At 45.4% G+C, this 20,456-nt stretch overlaps 2 protein-coding genes across 47 annotated transcripts in view; one reads left to right on the forward strand and one right to left on the reverse strand.

The window, feature by feature from the left end:
* The window catches only part of EPB41 (erythrocyte membrane protein band 4.1), a 206,427-nt gene extending 186,343 nt beyond the window's left edge, over nucleotides 1-20,084 (forward strand). For 43 of the 46 annotated variants that reach the window (XM_038377825.2, XM_043506176.1, XM_043506173.1 and 40 more), the window contains 4 exons: nucleotides 8,081-8,182; nucleotides 9,383-9,463; nucleotides 13,409-13,516; nucleotides 18,560-20,084. In XM_038377825.2, coding sequence (XP_038233753.1) covers nucleotides 8,081-8,182; nucleotides 9,383-9,463; nucleotides 13,409-13,516 — 291 coding nt within the window. In that variant the 3' untranslated portion in view covers nucleotides 18,560-20,084. The remainder of the gene's footprint in view (nucleotides 1-8,080; nucleotides 8,183-9,382; nucleotides 9,464-13,408; nucleotides 13,517-18,559) is intronic. The other 3 variants (XM_038377812.2, XM_043506163.1, XM_043506166.1) reach the window with 1 other exon arrangement.
* Nucleotides 17,128-17,517, reverse strand: LOC119845487 (NADH dehydrogenase [ubiquinone] 1 alpha subcomplex subunit 1-like). The gene has a single exon (XM_038377837.2). It carries the CDS (start codon nucleotides 17,480-17,482, stop codon nucleotides 17,264-17,266), a length of 219 nt encoding a protein of 72 aa, XP_038233765.1. The 5' UTR covers nucleotides 17,483-17,517; the 3' UTR covers nucleotides 17,128-17,263.
* Nucleotides 20,085-20,456: the final 372 nt, after the last annotated feature.

Below are 20,456 nucleotides of genomic sequence, written 5' to 3' on the forward strand. Positions count from 1 at the left end.
AACCTCCAAGTACTGTTTGTGAGTCACCTGAGAGGAATATGTGTCTGTCTGCAACCACTCGAAGAACAACTGGTTATCTCCTGTGCTATGACTGTTGTTCTTCAAGATGTGAGCATAGACATGTGTTCTGACCAACCCGCTGTCGCCTCTCGATCAGGGTCTCTATTTTTGATGTTTGGGTCAGAGGAACTGATGTTCGGGGCGGGGAAGCACTGCCCTCAAATAGCCAAGTGAGGGGCTAAGGGCTGCCCCTACAGGTACTGCTAGGCAAGGTTCTCTGACTTTGGTATGCTGCGTGTGTGCACACCTGAGTGGAATACAGGTCTGCACCCCCGTTTCCAAGAACCGTTACAGAACAGGTAAGTACCCATTTTTTACTTTAGGAAGTCTGCAACTTAGAGGCTAAATGGTAGAGGAATAACCCAGAACTGCGTTCTGTTCTGCCACTGACTGGCTTTAATGCTTTGCACTTTGCAGGCATCATTTAGTATCTCGATGCGACGCAGCAGGGACGGGGGAGTGTTGACCTGGGAATGTTGCAGGGGAGTTTCACTGGGGATGGGACACCTGAGAGCCTGTAAACCTGAGCCGGGAGGGGGAGGTAACACCTCTGCCCGGGAAACTGGACAAAGGCTGCAGGAGAGAGCTGGCTGGGGGGGTTTTGGTTTGTTTGGTCCTGGGTGGTGGGACGCAGGGAACCCCAGAGCTGGAGTCTAAGCTCCTTGTTCCCCAGGACTTGACAGAGGGGTCCTGGTTGTACCCACAAGCTCTGTTTTAGACTGTGTTCCTATTGTCCAATAAACCTTCCATTTTACTGGCTGGCTGAGAGTCACAGTGAATCCCAGGAAGAGGGGTGCAGGCCCCAGACTCCCCCATACTCCGTGACAACTGGTGGCAGTGGTGGGATGTACTGCACCCCTTGAATGGCGCTTCCTGCAGTAAGTGACTGGCAACCAGTAAAACAAAGGGGGATTGACAGGGACCGGGTGTGCTGAAGATTCTGAGAGAGACGGTTTCAGGGGGCAGTTAACCCGTGGGAGTGTGACCAGAGAGAAGGACTTTTCCAGTAAGAGGGTTCCCCAGGGGGGTTGCAGCGAGCGGTACCAGGGTGGAGGAGTCTGCAGCTGGACCCTGGCAAAGAGATGGTGACCTCAAGAAGGACTGGCACCCTAGGGGTTCTTCCTGGAAACCGTGGAAAGCTGCACAGGCCTGCGAGTGGCCAGCAGAGAGATGTATGCTAAAAGCCTTAAGAGTGACCTGGTGGAGCTGTGCAGGCAGAGGGGGCTGCGCATTGGAAGGTCCACTAAGGAACAGCTGATTGCCCAGTTGGAGGAGAAGGATCGCTTGGATGACCCGATCCCTGTACCTGAGGGGAGCTGCCCGGTGGACGCAGCATGGGCCTTGGGGCCTGACTGGGTTGGAAGGGGTCGGACTGCTGCCGAGGACATCCCAAGACCCTTCCTACCTATACCTAGGGGAGGGGTTGGGGGAAGCCAAGCGAATACCGAGGGCACCCTGACCCCGGCAGCCAGCAGCAGATCCTCCCAGCGGAGCTCCCCATCCCTGGAGCGAAGGCGGCTGGAATGGGAGAGGGAGATGAAAATGAGGGAGCTGGAAGATCATGAAAAGCAGCATGAGCATGAGGAGAGGCAATGTCAGCATGAGCAGGAGGAGAAGGAGAAACAGAGGCAGCATGAAGAGAAACAGAGACAGCATGAACTGGAGCTGGCCAGGCTGAGGAGCAGTGGGGCCCCAGCTGCGGTGAGTGAGGGGGGGACCCAAGACTGCAAGGAGCTTGGATAAGCGCTCCCTGGCCTAGCGTAAGGAGGGGGAGGACATAGCTTCCTGACGGCCTTTGAGAATGCCTGCGAGCTGCACAGGGTTGACACTGCAGACAGGCTCCAGTTTCTCACCCCCCTTACTGGACCCCAAAACTGTGGAGGTGTACAGCCAAATGAAAGGGGCGGAGGCAGGGGACTACGAACTGTTCAAAAAGACCCTGCTCCGTGAGTTTGGACTGACCCCCAAGATGTACCGGAAAAGGTTCCAGAGTCAGCGTAAAATGCCTGAGGTCACATACCTACAAACTGGTCAACCGAATGTAGGGATATGCCCGCAAGTGGACAGCTGGGGCCCAAGCTAAAGAGGACCTGTTTGACCTAATTGTACCGGAGCAACTGTATGAACAGTGTCCTTCTGACCTGAGACTATGGTTGGTGGACAAAAAGCTAGAGAACCCAGAGCATGCAGGGCAGCTGGCCGATGAGTTTGTGAACAGTCGGTCAGAGAGTAGCAGGGAGGAGTCCCAAAAGAACAGGCCCCCCCACGATGCAGAGAGAGAGAGAGAGTCACCATGGGATCTCCCAGCGGGGAAATATGGAGAACCCCCTCCCAAAGGGAACGCCTGGCATCAGAACCATCCGACCCGCTCGAGGGGACCAACGTGACATGAGCTGCTATCACTGTGGCCAGAGAGGCCACGTACGGACCCAGTGCCCCAGGCTCAGGGACAGACTGAGCAGACCCAACCTACCCAGGGTTAACTGGGTAGGGACCCAGCTGGATGAGGGGCAGATGGCCCAGGCAAGGGGGGCTGCCAGCTTACCACCTGCTCAGGAGGGAAGAGTACCCCAGGCCAGCTCTTCCAGAGGGCTGGATGCTCTGGACTCAGGGTTCTCGGTTTACAAGGTGGGCGTGGGGCTGTCCCTCCGGAGAGAGTGCCTTTTTCCCCTGGAGTTGGATGGGAGGAAAGTCAATGGATACTGGGATATGGGCGCAGAGGTCACGCTGGCCCGGCCTGAGATGGTGGCCTCAGATCAGGTGGTGCCCAACACCTACCTGACCCTGACGGGGGTGGGCAGAACCCCATTCAAGGTGCCCGTGGCAAGGGTACACCTGAAATGCGGGGCCAAGGAGGGCCCCAAGGATATGGGGGTGCATTTGCTCACTGAGGTTTTGATGGGGGGGGGGGACCTAGAGGCCTGGCCAAGCAACCCCCAGACCGCCGTGGTTGTGACCCGTAGCCAGAGCCGGCGAGGGGCACGGCTCAGAGATGCTGTGGCCTCAGACCCAGCCAGTGAGAGGGAACCGGGCCCCATCCCTTCCCCAGCCACTGAGTTCCAGGCCGAGTTGCAAAAAGATCTCTCCTTGTGGAAGCTCAGGGACCTGGCCGACCTCAGTGTGGTACAGACCATGAGGAGAGGTTGCCAGGAGAGGTTCCTGTGGGAGAAGGTGTTCCTGTACCGAGAATGGGCTCCCCCAGGGGAAGTGGAGTCCTGTGGGATCAGGAGGCAACTGGTGGTCCCCTAGAAGTACCGCCGCAAGCTACTGTACCTGGCCCGTGACATCCCCCTCTCAGGGCACCAGGGAATCCAGCACACCGGGCAGAGGTTGCTACAGAACTTTTATTGGCCTGAGGTCTTTACCACTGTCCGGCAGTATTGCCGATCCTGTGACCCCTGTCAGAGGGTGGGGAAGGCCCGGGACAAGGGGAAAACGGCTTTGAAACCTTTGCCCATCATAGAGGAACCTTTCCAGAAGGGGGCCATGGACATAGTGGGACCTCTCAGCAAGACGACCCGATCGGGGAAGAAATGCCTTCTGGTGATGGTAGATTTTGCCACCCGCTACCCTGAGGCAGTGCCCTTAGCTTCCATTGAAGCCGACGCCATGGTAGATGCGCACCTGACCCTTTTCAGCCAAGTGGGGTTCCCCAAGGAAGTCTTGACAGACCAAGGATCCAGCTTCATGTCGGCCCTGCTCCGGTGCTTGTGGGAGAAATGTGGGGTCCGGCACAACTGAGCATCAGCGTATCATCCCCGGTCCAATGGGCAGGTGGAGAGGTTCAGTGGGACGCTAAAGATGATGCTGAAAACCTTTATGAACCAGCACCCGCAGGATTGGGACAAGTACTTACCTCACCTGCTGTTCGCGTACAGGGAGGTACCCCAGGAATCTACCGGATTTTTGCCTTTCAAATAGTTGTATGGAAGGAGGGTAAGAGCCCCCCTGGACCTGATGAGAGACGAATGGCAGGGGAAGGCCACTTCCAATGGAGAGTCAGTGGTGGAGTATGTCCTGATCTTCTGAGAGACTTGCTGAACTCATGGGCCTGAATCTGGCCAGAGCCCAAAAGAAGGAGGAGGTCTGGTATGACCACACGGTGCGGGCCCGTGCCTATGCCACCGGGGATCCAGGTGATGGTTCTCATCCCCGTGAGAAAGAACAAACTACAGGCCGCCTGGGAGGGCTCTTTTAAGGTTGTCAAGCAGCTAAATGAGGTCTATGTGGTGGAGCTGTCTAACCGGGCGCACCACGGCCGGGTGTACCATGTGAATATGATGAAGCCACATTATGCCAGGGGGAATTTGGTGTTGGCCGTGTGTGGACATTGGGAGGAGCAGAGAGATGACCCTTTAGTATATCTATTCCCTGGAACCAGAGCTGGTTCACCCCTGGAAACAATACCCCTCTCGGATCAGCTAACCCCTGCCCAGCAAGCTGAGATCAGGGGAGTGCTGCATCCGTACCGACAGCTGTTTTCCAACCAGCCTGGACGCACTAATCTAACTGTCCACCAGGTGCAGACAGGATTGCCCCCACCGATAAGATGCTCCCCCTTTCGAGTCACAGAGAAAACTGCTCAGGACCTGGAAAGAGAGATCAGGAACATGCTGGCTTTAGGGGTAATCCAGCCATCTGCCAGCCCTTGGGCCTCGCCGGTGGTGCTGGTCCCCAAAAAGGACGGGTCAATCAGGTTCTGTGTGGACTATCGGAAGCTCAGTGCTATCACTGTATCTGATGCCTACCCCATGCCCAGGGCTGATGAGCTCCTAGACAAATTGGGAGGAGCACAATACCTTATCACCATGGATCTTACAAAGGGTTACTGGCAAGTGCCACTGGATGCAGATGCCTGGCTGAAATCAGCCTTTATCACCCCTCTGGGGCTCTGAGTTCCTGACCCTGCCTTTCGGCCTCAAGGGAGCACCAGCCACCTTCCAGCGCCTGGTGGATCAGCTACTGAGGAGATGGAGAGTTTTGCCGTGGCGTATGTTGATGACATCTGTATCTTTAGCCAGACCTGGGAGGACCATGTGTCCCAGGTTAGACAAGTGCTGGACTGACTCCAGGAGGCTGGGCTGACCATAAAAGCGGGGAAGTGCAAGGTGGGGATGGCTGAAGTATCTTACCTGGGCCATCGGGTGGGGAGTGACCATCTAAAGCCAGAACCAGCTAAGGTGGAGATGATCAGAGACTGGCCCGCTCTCCACACCAAAAAGCAGGTCCAAGCCTTTATTGAGTTGGCAGGATACTACAGAAAGTTTGTGTCCCACTTTAGTGCCATAGCCACCCCCATCACCGAGCTATGCAAGAAGGAGAAGCCAGACAAGGTCGTCTGGACCGAGCAGTGCCAGGAGGTTTTCCGGGCGCTGAAGGAGGCTCTGGTCAGTGGCCCAGTTCTGGCAAACCCAGACTTTGACAAGCCCTTTATGGTGTTCACCAATGCCTCAGACACAGGACTGGGGGCGGTGTTTAATGCAGGAGGATGAAAAGGGGGAGAGACACTCCATTGTGTACCTGAGCAAGAAGTTGCTACCCCGGGAGCAACACTACGCGGCCATCAAGAAGGAATGCCTGGCTATGGTGTGGGCCCTCAAGAAACTAAAGCCATATCTCTTCGGGCGACGCTTCACCATGTACACCGACCACTCTCCCCTGACCTGGCTGCACCAGATGAAAGAAGGCAATGCCAAACTCCTGAGGTGGAGCCTGCTCCTGCAGGACTTTGACATGGACGTGGTCCATGTGAAGGGAAGTGCCAACATGATAGCGGATGCGTTGTCCCAGAGAGGGGGCCCTGAACTTCCCCAGGTCACTGATCAGAGTGACCCCGCTCAGTTCAGTCTCAAAGCGGGGAGAGATGTGACGCAGTAGTGAGTGGGGAGTGTTGACCTGGGAATGTGGCAGGGGAGTTTCCCTGGGGATGAGACACCTGAGAGCCTGTAATCTGAGCGGGGAGGGGAAGGGGGAGCTAACACCTCTGCCCGGGAAACTGGACAAAGGAGAGAGCTGGCTGGGGGGCGGGGGGGTGTTGTTTCAGTTTGGTGCTGGGTGGTGGAACACAGGGAACCCAAGGGCTGGGGTCTAAGCTCCCTGCCCCCCAGAAGGACTTGACTGAGGGGTCCTGGTTGTACCCACAAGCTCTGTTTTAGACTGTGTTCCTATTGTCCAATAAACCTTCCATTTTACTGGCTGGCTGAGAGTCACAGTGAATCCCAGGAAGAGGGGTGCAGGCCCTGGACTCCCCCACACTCCTTGACACTCTGAAAATCAGGTAACATATTTGGGTACCTAAATATGACACCCAAATTTGAAAATATTTGTCTTAGCCTTTGCAATAGGCAGTCACACTAACTCCGTATCACAGATGGGGAAGCAGACACAAAGAGGTATGTATGCAATGGACCACTTGTTTAATGCATATCTGGCATACTGTCATCCTTGTGGAAACTCTGTCTCCAGAGATCATCAGCAACTGATTGTTTAACATCCCATCTGAAGTAGAGCACTCTAACAGTGTCACATGCTCTCCAGAACCAAACTGCAGCACCAGTACTGGGCGTAAGATCCAGGTTATAGTGTTAGGTTTGAACCCATATTGCTCAGAGCATTTGTGGCTAAGATTAGCTGATCAAGCTTAGTCTTGTCACCATCTTTACATCTCTAGCTCTAATGTCTCAAGGGAGAAATGAGAATTCTGTAACCTAATTATTTATTAGGTGAGATTTGGCCAAAAAGTAATGATGATCTCTGGGGGAGTTTGTTTTATACAGCACAGAAAGTGGTCCCACCTAGTAGTCACTCTGAAGATAGGTTTCAGAGTAGCAGCTGTGTTAGTCTGTATCCGCAAAAAGAACAGGAGTACTTGTGGCACCTTACTCTTGTCTTAAATTGTCATTACAATTTCATAGACTGTTCTGTAACAATAACTGGACAAAAGAGGCTGTTACTCACTGTATATCTTTAATTCAGTCATTGGAGACGTGGACAATAAACTCTGGAGCAATAGATAGGCTTTGGAAAGCCTGAGAATTGTACAGGATGGGAGGCAAGTAATTAAAGTGGTGGTACACAGTTGTTGTTACTTATGGTTTATTTAGGTTATAGTAGCATCCAGGGCCTTTACACTGTGCTGGGCACAACCATGAAAAGGCTCTAAGACAAATGATGTACAAAGGGCTTGGGGGAGATGGATTCCAAAATAGCTTCCAAAGCTGTTTAGAATGATACATGGATACAATGCCAACTAACCCCATCTGCCCCCTCAGCCATCTTAATTGAACTGATTCTTTTATAGGAGTCTCAACAGAAGTAGACTTGAGCGGTGTAATATCTTTTATAGACCACTTCAGGGAAGGTGATATATGCAAAAAAGGCAGTGTGGACAAGGCTGGTATTATTGGTAGAGCAGGGAGAGTGATAGGTGTGGGGACCTTATCATGTAGCTTCTATGGAATCTGTAGGAGTAATTTGTGACAATGCAGATCAACTAGAGAGTAAATATGTAGTACTACCCATGCTGCCTGAAACATGTGAGTCAGTTCAGTGTGTTAAGTAAACTTGCCAGCACAGCACCCCAATTCAACTGGAACGGGAGAGGAGAAAAGGGAGGATAGAGAAGACCCATTCATCATCCCAGAATCGAGAGGGGGAGAGCTGAACAAAGTCACTGTGTGAAGTGGAGAATAATCACCCTGTGTTTGGGTGAGGTCACAGCTCAGACATCCTAATGGATGTCAAGGCTTCTCTGCTTGATTTCATCATGGCTCTGTTGGACGGCAGCATGGCTCCTTGGTTCTTTAAATGCTGTACCTTCAGACAGCATTAGTCTTGAAACATTTTGTTATACCGCTAAAACACTAATTATTCATCCAGCTGTGAATTGGTTCACTTTGTCAAATAATGCAAAGTCTACTTTTGCAATGATTGTACATCATCTTAAATTACAGCTCTGAGGTCCTGTTGCAATGGTGACGGTGTGAAAATGGTTGATTGCTGTTTTGTGTGTGTGTTATAGACAGACGATGGCAATGGGGACTCAGACCCTGGAGTTCTGCTCACTGCTCAGACCATCACATCAGAGACCACCAGTAGCACAACCACCACACAGATTACAAAGGTAAAAAGGTGATGCTAACAGGGCACGTATGAAATCTAAAAGTTCTATTGATGCTCAAACCACAGGAAGCAAAGTTGGCCTGTTCCTGCCAAATATTGAGTTGTACAAATATTTCCCCCCTCCAATCCTGTGTTCCCCTTTCTCTTCCCTTAATTCTGCCCGACACCAGTGCAATTCAGAATCACTTGGAAATGGACATTATCTTGCTTCCTGAAGAACTGTACCACCACAGTTTTAGTGATCCAACAATAGCTTGGGATCCTGAGGCAGTTCTGAGAACCTCCTGTCAGTGTGTTTGCCAAATATTTATTTTCATTGTAAATGTAGCTAGCCTTTGAGGAGTTCTTCCTCTTCTGTACGGTCAATAAGATTGAGTCCTGTTTAGAACTTCTAATTAATGCAGAGTCTGAGCTACAAATGATTGAAGTTGGGGACTGTTGGCAAATCAAACTTACATGTGAGAAATCCTCAATTTGAGAAAGTAGGGACGAGTTTGAAGACTTCAGTTTACTTCTAAGTTACAGGAATGTCCCCTAGTTCTAGACCCATGTCACATTTTTATCAAAGGTTTTACAAAACCTGAAATAATTCACTAACGCTGTCATGGACATACTAACTGCCAGCATTGCTGTGGGCCTCTTGTTTTGTTTTTTATTTATTTCAGTGCAGAGTTGCTGGGAATTTTTGGATTTGAACATTCCTCTGAACAAAATTAATATTAGTGTGCTAGTTCCTGGGAGTCAAAGTGAAACTAAGCAGCCTTAATGCATTATCCATGTTGAGTGAAGCACACAACAGAGACTGAATACTCTAGATGCTGAAATACAAATTAGATTTTTAAAATGATTTTCAGCTGTAATAATGGAACATGTTACATTGACAGTGTCCCTTTGACATGATTAACATTCCAGCCCACAAGACAGGAATGATTAATATTTTTATTTATTAAAAAACTCTTTATTGACATGTGCTTGTTTGGTTTGTAAGAAGAGAATATTGTCATACACTGAGGTTAGATTTTTTTTTGTGTCCTCTCGCTCTGTCTATGATCCAGTTATGCTAGTTTCCCAGTAATGTTTTGGTAATCGGCAAGTGACTTTAGTTTGAGTTCTGTCTTTGAAAGCCAACCTCAATCCACTTTGTAATTCTTTGCCATTGTTGCACTGTAGTCTACTAGTAACCTATGTTCTTTCATACTAGACTGTAAAAGGTGGAATTTCAGAGACAAGAATTGAAAAAAGAATTGTCATCACAGGAGATGCAGACATTGACCACGATCAGGTGAGCGATTTTAGTGTTACCCAGCCAAGAGACATTTTAGTTTTGCAAAGATCTAATCAGTTGTTCTAACCTGCAAATTATTTCTGTGCTAGACAGTCAAGTGGCCTCACTTGTGGTAAATCCAGTCATTTAGATTGCAGCTTAGGGAAATTGGCCTGGGCTAGAAATAAAATTACTTGTCTCTGTGGAAGAGGTAACATTTTTTTATTTGCAGTGTTTCAGCTGCAGACATAGGTCTCTCATTTTAAACTGTTTAATGTCAGAAAAGTAACTGCAGATGTCCCTGTAGTGCTACTTATTACTGTTGTATGTCTTCAAGTTGTAACTGACTGGCAAACAGGCATTTAGTTCTGCAGAGACATACTGTAGCTGGAGCAGAGCAAGCTGAATTCTGTTCTGCCAGATATTAGCACAAAATTTTGTTTCCAGAAGTTTTTATACATGGCAGAAGGGCTCAACTTTGAGTGTGCTGCTGGCTTTTTTCAATTCAGAACAAGTTTGTTTTTTTAAACTGAGGAAATGTGACATGAAAGTCTCTGATGAAGAATAAGCATGAGGCAGCTCAGTCATTCTTTTAGTCACTTAGACTAGTAATCCATCACTTGTTGTATTTTCAAGGATCATTGAAGAGTTTAGGGGACTGTGTGTGCACGTTTGCAAGGATTTGTTTTGTTTTTATATCCTGAATGATATTTGGATTGAATAGCTAAACATTTAGAGTAGAAAGCTTATGTATACAAGGGTATCAAAGCTGAAAGCAACTGAAGTTTAGAAGCAAACAGCTTTTGCTACTGATCATAATGTTTTCCAGTGGTTAGAATATTGACCTTGGAATCTGGCTATCTATGTTCTGTTCTGGGCTCTGATACTAATTGCGTGCAACCTTTTGACAAGTCACAGACCCTACTCTGCCTTGGTTTGCCTGTCTGTAAAATGCTTAATACATATCCACTTCCTAGGGGATCTTGAGGGTTAAATGTTTGTAAAGTGCTTTGAGAACCTTTGTTGAATGGTGTTGAACTATAGTGTTGCCATTTTTATTATTAAATTAAATTGGCTCAGGAAAGTTTAGAGAGCTAGTATGAAACTCAGATGTATTTTTAAAGAAAACACACACACTGCCATCCTGGTTTAGCAAATCTTCATTTAGTTTGTGGAGGGAGAAGTCACCAGAGAAAGACCATGTCAGTGTAGGATCAGATGCATTCTTTAACATGTTAAACAGTGCTCATGGATCTCTTTCCCTTTTATGTTGGGTATTCTTGTTTTCTGTTTCTTGAAGAACTCTTGTTTCCACGTAGACAACATGCTCCAACATGTTTTTGATAAAAACAAAATATCTGAAAAAGTTACTTAGTGGACCCAACTAGTAACAGAACCCTGACTGGGAATCTGGTAACTCTTCCTAACTGGAGTTATGAGCTTTTCCTAGAAATTACAGATATATACAATTTTCAAAGCCACTGAGCTGCTGCCTAAACCTGATCCAATAAACTGTTCCTCTTGTGAACTTTCCCTTTCCCATAATCACAATAGTATGGTTTCATATGAACATTAAGCTGACTTTTAGACCCTTTTTTGGTGTCTAATGAAGTAATTATTTATATAGCAATGAAAAGTATGCTATGTACTTCAGACACTCAACACTAATTAGAGCACAGTTCTGATGTATATTAGTGTTTTTAGAAGCACATGCCACAGGGCAATTATTGTTTAGAAGGACAGCACCAAACCATGTCAGCATGCATCAGCTGAGATCCTAGACTCTTTCCAAATATTTCAATACAGGTGGTTCTGTGATTTAATTCCCAAATGATTTTCTTGCCAATCATTCAAGCCCCATTATGTGTAGTTCTCACACAGCATTCTGAATGGAGAAGTTAACACACTCTAAGCAAATTCATCCCTAACTTTTCAAAATTAACATGCCCATGAATGTCTGAGAGGCGATCCTGTTGAGGTCTTTCCATTTGTACGACTGCCTCTAGCATTCATAGAATCATAGAATATCAGGGTTGGAAGGGACCTCAGGAGACCATCTAGTCCAACCCTCTCCAATCCCCAATTTTTGCCCCTGATCCCTAAATGACCCCCTCAAGGATTAAACTCACAACCCTGGGTTTAAGCAGACCAATGCTCAAACCACTGAGCATTCATGGGTCTAAGACGGTCATGCCCTTGTCATTGAGTGTTTATCCCACCTAACTAATCTCATTCAGCCTGACCTTGTATTTGTTCCTGTACAATTTATGGTTCTTATTTTACATGTTACAAAACCATAGTCCCATTGTGGTGGAATCATTTAGTCCTAAATCAGCAGATGATCAACAACCACATTTCGATCTTCAGAGATCTGGGATGTGATTCTTTAATATACTTCCTGTATTGAAATTTGTTCCAGTTGGCACAAACCAATCTGTTATAGAACCTGATTTTTAGAATTTGAAACCCAAATACCTATCTTCAGCAGCAAATCTGGTTGCTATTTGTTTTCATTCAGATTTTGTCTTTATGCCTCAGTGTGCATCTTATTTAGATTAACTTCAGTTTTTGCGTTCACCAATGTTTTCATTTGAGAAACTGGTTTTACTAGTTAATATCCACTGTTCTTTACAAATTTGAGACTTTCTCCCAATAATCTTACATAGACCAGACTTTCTGTTGTTCTACAAATGTCTCTAATCTGTTAATTCTTCTCATTCTTGACAACTTTATTGCAAAGGCCTGCAACAATGGACTCACTTGCAACTGGGTTCTTGTAAAGCAAATGTGCTTTTCCCAAGTGCATGGATTGGATGGATCAAAATCTGATTGACTTTGGCAGCTTCTATTTCTTTGTGCTCCCGCTGGAATTTACTGTACATTTCTAATGCCTCCGAACTTCCGCCTCTTCTCCCCTGCCCCCCCTCCCCACCCAAAAAAGTGGGGAATTCACCCTGCAATGTCACTTGCTTCCAGGAAGATTTGAAAGCACTGCAACTTCCACATATAGTTCTCTGCTTAGTTTCTTTCTAGACTGAGAGATTCAAGTGTCTTCATTTGCTTCATTTTTGTCAGAGATAAGTAGTCTTCTGACAGTTTAATAAAGGTGTGACATAAATGCATGTAAGACTGTTCATTTCCTGGACACAGGCAACAAGGCAGGGTTACAAAAGGTAACAAGGGTAAGTCCAATAATTCCAGTTTTTATGTAATTTTCTAACATGCTGTGAAGATGATGGCGGCTACAGCAAATGGGCAATACTGCTGCTATTGGTATTGTAATGGTGCCAAGAGAGCAATAGGAGTGGGGCACCTCTTTGTGCTATGTTGTGCAATGGCATGAAGACATGGTATCTACCATGAAGAGCTTCCAAAATTACACAGACAAGGAAGACATAGTAAAGTGGAAAGGGACACAGCATGCAAACAAAGTGGTGGTTGATGGCTGGAGAAAGAAACAAGGTCGGTTACATGGTGATTCATATTGGTTAGTGGAGAGCAAGTGCAATGAGTTAGTGCAACTCTAGACCAACAACTCAACTGAAGGCATATGGCAAGAGCATTCCCTGTAGGCTTCATATGTAAAATAATTTTATCATCCTTGTAAGGTGGGAAGGTAGCAACAATGAAGTCAGCTGGCAGTGGTATTTCCTGGAGCTAAGGCTTTTTACACCCTCAGGAGACTGTCAACTGGACCTGCTGTTCCAGATTGGCTCCCCTCTGCTCTTGGTTGGAGTGGTTGGCAGACCAGAAGCCCTCCCCCTGCTGCTCAAGGCTGCAGCCACTAGGTGAAATCCTGCCTCCGCTGAAATGAATGGGAATTTTGCTGTGGACATCAGTGAGGCCAGGATTTCACCCAGTGTCTGGTATGGTGACATGGGAGAGACTGCAGTGAAATTCACTTACAGCTGTTCCGCTGTATGCAGCCCAAAGTGCTTCTCTGAAGAGCTGTTTCTTTCTTAGGTTCTAGTGCAGGCCATCAAAGAAGCAAAAGAGCAGCACCCGGACATGTCTGTGACCAAGGTCGTTGTCCACCAGGAGACTGAGATTGCCGAAGAACAGCAAGGCTAGGTAAGCAGGTAGAAATATGTGTTCTGACCCACAGGCTGACTTGAGGAGGGAACACCTACAGCCAGAGAGGACCAGACATCACGAGTCCTTGAAGAAATCTATCAGAGCCTTTTAGCTTTCTCTTGGAATATCAGTATTTTGAATGTGATCTAGCAAGGTACTTCCTGTAACTCTAGAAGTGGAAGATGCACAGACATGTTGATTTGCATAGTACTTCAAGTACTTCAATATTCTCATCCAAGAATATTAAAGGAATTGGCACCTGAAATTGCAAGCCCATTAGCAAGAATTTTTAATGAATCTGTAAACTCAGGAGTAGTACCGAATGATTGGAGAATTGCTAATATAGTTCCTATTTTTAAGAAAGGAAAAAAAAGTGATCCGGGTAACTACAGGCCAGTTAGTTTGACATCTGTAGTATGCAAGGTCCTGGAAAAAATTTTGAAGGAGAAATTAATTAAGGACATTGAAGTAAATGGTAAATGGGACAAAATACAACATGGTTTTACAAAAGGTAGATTGTGCCAAACCAACCTAATCTCCTTTTTTGAAAAAGTAACAGATTTTTTAGATAAAGGAAATGCAGTGGATCTAATTTACCTAGATTTCAGTAAGGCATTTGATACCGTGCCACATGGGGAATTATTAGTTAAATTGGAGAAGATGGGGATCAATATGAACATCAAAAGGTGGATAAGGAATTGGTTAAAGGGGAGACTGCAACGGGTCCTACTGAAAGGCGAACTGTCAGGTTGGAGAGAGGTTTCCAGTGGAGTTCCTCAGGGATCGGTTTTGGGACCAATATTATTTAATCTTTTTATTACTGACCTTGGCACAAAAAGTGGGAGTGTGCTAATAAAGTCTGCAGATGATACAAAGCTGGCAGGTATTGCCAATTCACAGAAGGATCGGGATATTATACAGGAGGATCTGGATGACCTTGTAAACTGGAGTAATAGTAATAGGATGAAATTTAATAGTGAGAAGTGTAAGGTTATGCATTTAGGGATTAATAACAAGAATTTTAGTTATAAGTTGGGGACGCATCAATTAATAGTAACGGAAGAGGAGAAGGACCTTGGAGTATTGGTTGATCATAGGATGACTATGAGCTGCCAGTGTGATATGGCTGTGAAACAAGCTAATGCGGTTTTGGGATGCATCAGGAGAGGCATTTCCAGTAGGGATAAGGAGGTTTTAGTACCGTTATACAAGGCACTGGTGAGACCTCACCTAGAATACTGTGTGCAGTTCTGGTCTCCCATGTTTAAAAAGGATGAATTCAAAATGGAGCAGGTACAGAGAAGGGCTACTAGGATGATCCGAGGAATGGAAAACTTGTCTTATGAAAGGAGACTTAAGGAGCTTGGCTTGTTTAGCCTAACTAAAAGAAGGTTGAGGGGAGATATGATTGCTCTCTATAAATATATCAGAGGGATAAATATAGGAGAGGGAGAGGAATTATTTAAGCTCAGCACCAATGTGGACACAAGAACAAATGGGTATAAACTGGCCACCAGGAAGTTTAGACTTGAAATCAGACGAAGGTTTTTAACCATCAGAGGAGTGAAGTTTTGGAATAACCTTCCAAGGGAAGCAGTGGGGGCAAAAGAGCTATCTGGTTTTAAGATTCTACTCAATAAGTTTATGGAGGAGATGGTATGATGGGATAATGGGATTTTGGTAAGTAATTGATCTTTAAATATTCAGGGTAAATAGGCCAAATCCCCTGAGATGGGATATTAGATGGATGGGATCTGAGTTACTATAGAAAATTCTTTCCTGGGTATCTGGCTGGTGAATCTTGCCCATATGCTCAGGGTTTAGCTGATCGCCATATTTGGGGTCGGGAAGGAATTTTCCTCCAAGGCAGATTGGAGAGGCCCTGGAGGTTTTACGCCTTCCTCTGTAGCATGGGGCATGGGTGACTTGAGGGAGGCTTCTCTGCTCCTTGAAGTCTTTGAACCATGATTTAAGGACTTCAATAGCTCAGACATGTGTGAGGTTTTTCATAGGAGTTGGTGGGTGAGATTCTGTGGTCTGCGCTGTGCAGGAGGTCGGACTAGATGATCAGAATGGTCCCTTCTGACCTTAGTATCTATGAATCTAAGTATCAAAATGTCTTGCAGACCTAAGCTGCAGTAGAACTTCACTGGCTGGGAGCCCCAAGAATCACCTCTTTCAATACTAGTACAGAGAAAAATGTGTGTAGTTTATTTTGTGCATCGAACAGCACTTTGTGTACTGGCATACTGTATCTGTGGATCTTTGCGTTAGTTTTTTAAAACACCGAACAGGAAAATGCTTGTAGTATGTAAGACTATTTTTAACTTCAGCTGATTAGATTTCAGGCTGATGCTGTGGCAGCAGGGCTTCAAATCTTTGGTGACAAAAAGGGGAAAAACCACCAGTGTGAATTTTAGGAACTATTGTATTGCAGAAATCATTTCAACAAATGCCAAATTCAAGCAGGCAGCGGCTACCCCATTAGTTATCCATAAGTAGAGACACTAACTCTGTAGAAATACATTGGACTAAAATGTCCGTGGGACAGAATGAAGATACTAATGTTTTTTTTAAATAGGAAGGCTGGCATGTATACTACAACCATCTTAGAACAGGAAATGATAAGCAACATTTGTTTCAAATGAAGCAACAGGTTAATTTGGATAGGCTGGATGGCATTAACCAACTTGGAATTTGGCCAGTCCTGTGTCCACACTACAGCAGCATGGCTGTATTAGCAGCTGATTAGTTGTGCTTACTCAGGCTTTAGCCTACATCTCTGGTCTTGCCAGCCAACTCATGCTGCTACAAGTGACTCTGTGAGTGTGGACGGATGCAGAATTTAGGTATAATCTGAGTTAACTTTTCAGGGAAGGCAATTGCTCAGACGTTTGCAAGAAGTTTCATCTATGACCATGGATGATCAGGATCTCCATTTTACTTTGTATCCAGCATCTCCAACACCACGTTACTTGGACATTGGTTTAGTACTTGCTTAGAAGGAAAAAGACAAGGGTGTTAAATATGAACCCCTACCTCACCACTCACTAAATTGCCAACACCACTTCCTGCAGCTCCTGGCTTTTTCCCTAGAGGTCTTCTATGCAAGGACCTGTCCAAGCCTGGTGTGGCTTTGCTGTGAGAAATCAGAATGAATAACACAATTGTGCCAATTTTATTGTATTAGCATAACCTAATTAAAACCAGGTACTGTCATTTTTCTGTTTTGATAATAGCCAAACTCGGGTGAAATTCCTTACCCTTGTTTATGTAAACAAAAGCTTGACGACATGGATAATTCTAGAGCCCTATATAGAAAAAGCATCATTGCAGCATATTTACCTGTAATGACTATCTCCCCCACACCCCCTCAGTCTTTCTGTCTTGATAACATTATGCTGTGCAGAAGAACAAGCGACCACAGAGTGATGTTTACCCCTTGACTAAAATTAGGAACTTTGAGTCTGTCCACACTAGGAAAAGAAGCAGTCCGACAATGTCAAGAGGTGGTGCTTTCTGGGCCTCCTCCCCTCCTCTCAGCAATATTAAAATGGTGGTATGCACAAGGAGTAGTGGTGTCTCTGCTAGCTGCAGTGGCACATGGGTTTGTTTTTTTTTTCTTTTTTCATTTTCCAGGTTTATATGCACCATATAACATGTTGAATCAAATATAAATGCATGTTTACTGGAGCTAAACTACTTTGTACAGGAACTAGGACTCTTCACTCAACGAGTTGCTTCTTAGTCAGTGTTCTCCAATCCCTTGGACCGATAGTAGTCATTAACCCCCGACAGTCGCCGGTCTCTCTCCATCAGGTGCCACTGGTAGGGCTGATGAGCAATTCTCTTTTCCTTGCCCCCGTTGAGGTATCTGTGGATGTGGATGTGGATGAGCGACACGCCAGGGATGGTCAGGCACAGGCCCATGATGGCCGTGCTGGGCAGGATCTCATACCACATCCCGGCGTCTGCTCAAGCTGCTCCGCCGCCACCGACCAGCATATGTTCTTTGAGCTACGGTGGCTGTGAAAAGGGTCAGAGTTCAACATCACTTGACGAGGACATTGTGCAGTAGCATTTTAATGGTGGATCCAATGGGGGGGCTGCACTCCTCAGGTCTGGAAGTGGAGGGGCTTCTTCCCCCTTCACCCCTAGGCTCTGTTATCTGCAGCAGTGAATGAAGGGTTATGGGATGGGCTCTATCCCAGCCCTAGCCCTGAGGCCAAAGGTTTACTACTAAAGCAGAGGAGAACCATTTGTCAATCTGCTTCTTTTCCTAATCTAGAAAAGACCCCAAAACTTGAGTTAAAGTTGCTGTGATCTGCTATAACCTCAATACCTAGCTTTTCAGTTTAGTAATTTGGAAACAATAGTAGCTGCTTTAAGAATCCATAAAGGCAGCAGCATTGTCTAGCAAACATTTTATTCCTAGGGCCGTGTTCAGCATCAGTTACATTGGTGCACCAACATGTTTTGGCCAGATAGCATGTAGATAAGGTATAATTAAACAGTCCGTGTGTGTGTGTGTGTGTACCATTCAAAACAAAAAGTGTGTGGATGAGAGTTTGGGAGGTGGAGAGAGGATGAATATGGGGAGCAGTGGAGAGATCACTACAGTACAATTTTAAAAAGCCAAATTTGGTAGGAGGAAAATGCCATTGACTGCCTCTCTTTCAAACCTTCATGCCGAAAGTCAAGTACCCATCTCATATATAATATAATACAATAAATAAAGTTACTCTGCTATTTCAAAAGTGCCGATCATGCACAATTCTCATTGGCTTCTTCATTGGGATTTGTGGGTGTTTGGGGCTTCTGAAAAATCAGGGCACTTATTTAGGGTGCCTCAGTGTATCTTTTGGTGCTTGGCTTTAGACGCACAGTAGTAGAAAATTATGGTCAATGCTTTAAGGATCTGAGTATTGGGAACAAGGGGGAAATCACCTTGTGAAGATGGTGTTAAAATGCCCCTCACTGGGTGCCACTGGGAGTGTTTCCATAGGAAGCTGGCAACTTACTCTAACCTTGTCTTTCTAGGAGATGTTTCTCCTTGACTGAGAGAACACCAGAAAGGGAGGAGAGAGCGGTGAGGGAAAACCTGCAGAGAAACTACCTGGAGTACAAAGACCACAGATTTACAAGATTTGTTGTCAATAACTGAACATTCATATCACTTACTAGGAGTTATACTTTGACATTTACTTGGGATTTTCCAGAATATAGTGGATCCTTTTGAATATTTTTATATTGTAAAACACAGTATGCCATACTTCTCACTGTACTGAATGTTTTTTTTTAAATAGGTTTTCAGTTTTACATTCCCTCATGCATAGCCTCCATAGGTCCTCACAAACAGGGTTGATTCTTAAGTCTTATTCCTTCAGCCTCATCAGATATACTGGGTTTAAGCCACACTCATGCATATCTTAGAAACTGCACCTTAGAATAACAGCTGTTTGAAAACCCCAGGGATTGATGGGGCCTTCTGCCAGAAGAATCAGTTTACTTAGATGTCATTGTGTGGTATTTCTACTTTCCTCTTGCAATTGGCCCTAGATATTTCCAGAAAACTCCAAGTCATGCTACCCAGGTGCACAAGAGTTTCTATACCTTTACTCTGCATTTTCTTGCTTTTATGGGTTTTGGTCCATTGATGTTTTTTTAACATAGTGGGGGTTTTTGTGGTGTAATATCCACACATTTCAGTAGTTGGCTAGATAAAGGAATATTGGAAATTGCTTCACATCTCTCTTGTACTGTGAATCTAGAGCTTTAAGAGAACTGTGACAGGGCACTATCCCTTCCTGCTCCTCAGAAACTGCATTTCTACTGAATGCTACCTATCTATTTTTGCTTTCTAGATGCCATTTAAATAAGTCTATAGAAATGTGTGGGCTCTGAATGCTATATGGTAGGCTATGCAGCATATGCAATAGTTGATTTCTCAGTGTCAGACTTTTATTTATGTTTAATTTTTAAATAAGTTTGTAAATCATGTTTTTTCCAGTACTATTTAAAGCTAAGCACATTACCCACAAATCAGGGCAGGGTGTGTGTGATCTTAATTTAATTTAAAATCATCTCTTAGACACTCACCTTCCTAGACATGTAAGCTTGATTTGGGCTGGCAGTCCAAGACATTCTCATAGCTGTAGATTATAGCAACCACTGGGAACAGAGTCAAACTGTTTGGAAAGTGCACGTGCTCAAATCACTGGCATTCCCCTCTCCACACAAATTAAGGTTCAGTAGTACATTGACTCCTTCACTGCCATGCTGCAATGAAACACCAGGGCCAGAGCTGGCTGCAGTTTTCAGCTTTTGGATGATGGTGCATTCAGGTCTATAATGACAGCTGCTGGTTTTAAAACACCCCATGTACTTTACCAAAAAAGCACTGAAAGTATTTTTTCTAGATACTTTGGTCATATCCACTATAGCATCTTATGGCATACTTAGTAGAGGTTGTTTTTTTTTAATTGTAATTTTTAAAGTATTTTTAGGGAGAATGTGTGTGAATGGAATTTTCTACCTGGAGATGATCCATAAATTTGTAAGGTGACCACTGTGGTGTTAATCATGATTTTCAAAATGAGAGTGTAATGCTTTTATGGGGGTAGACAGCAGCAGGAGATCACCACCACCATCTGTTTGGATTTAATGGAAACCTCTTAATCATGCCTTGGTTTTTTTTTCCAGCAATATTTTAAAGTTTTGTAATGAATAGAGTTGCGAGCAATATTTTTTTTTTTAAAAGATAGAGCTTTGAAGTTCATTAGAGCATAAGCTTTCGTGAGCTACAGCTCACTTCATCGGATGCATTTGAAGTTGTAATTCTGTATCTGGTGTGGCACACCTCTAGCTGTGAGGGAGAAGAACCCTTTGCTGCTAAGCTACATTCCAGGATGAGAAAAAACAGGCAGTAAGTGCTTTA

The sequence above is a fragment of the Dermochelys coriacea genome, chromosome 19, assembly GCF_009764565.3.
Source record: "Dermochelys coriacea isolate rDerCor1 chromosome 19, rDerCor1.pri.v4, whole genome shotgun sequence".
Classification (NCBI taxonomy): Eukaryota; Metazoa; Chordata; order Testudines; family Dermochelyidae; genus Dermochelys; species Dermochelys coriacea.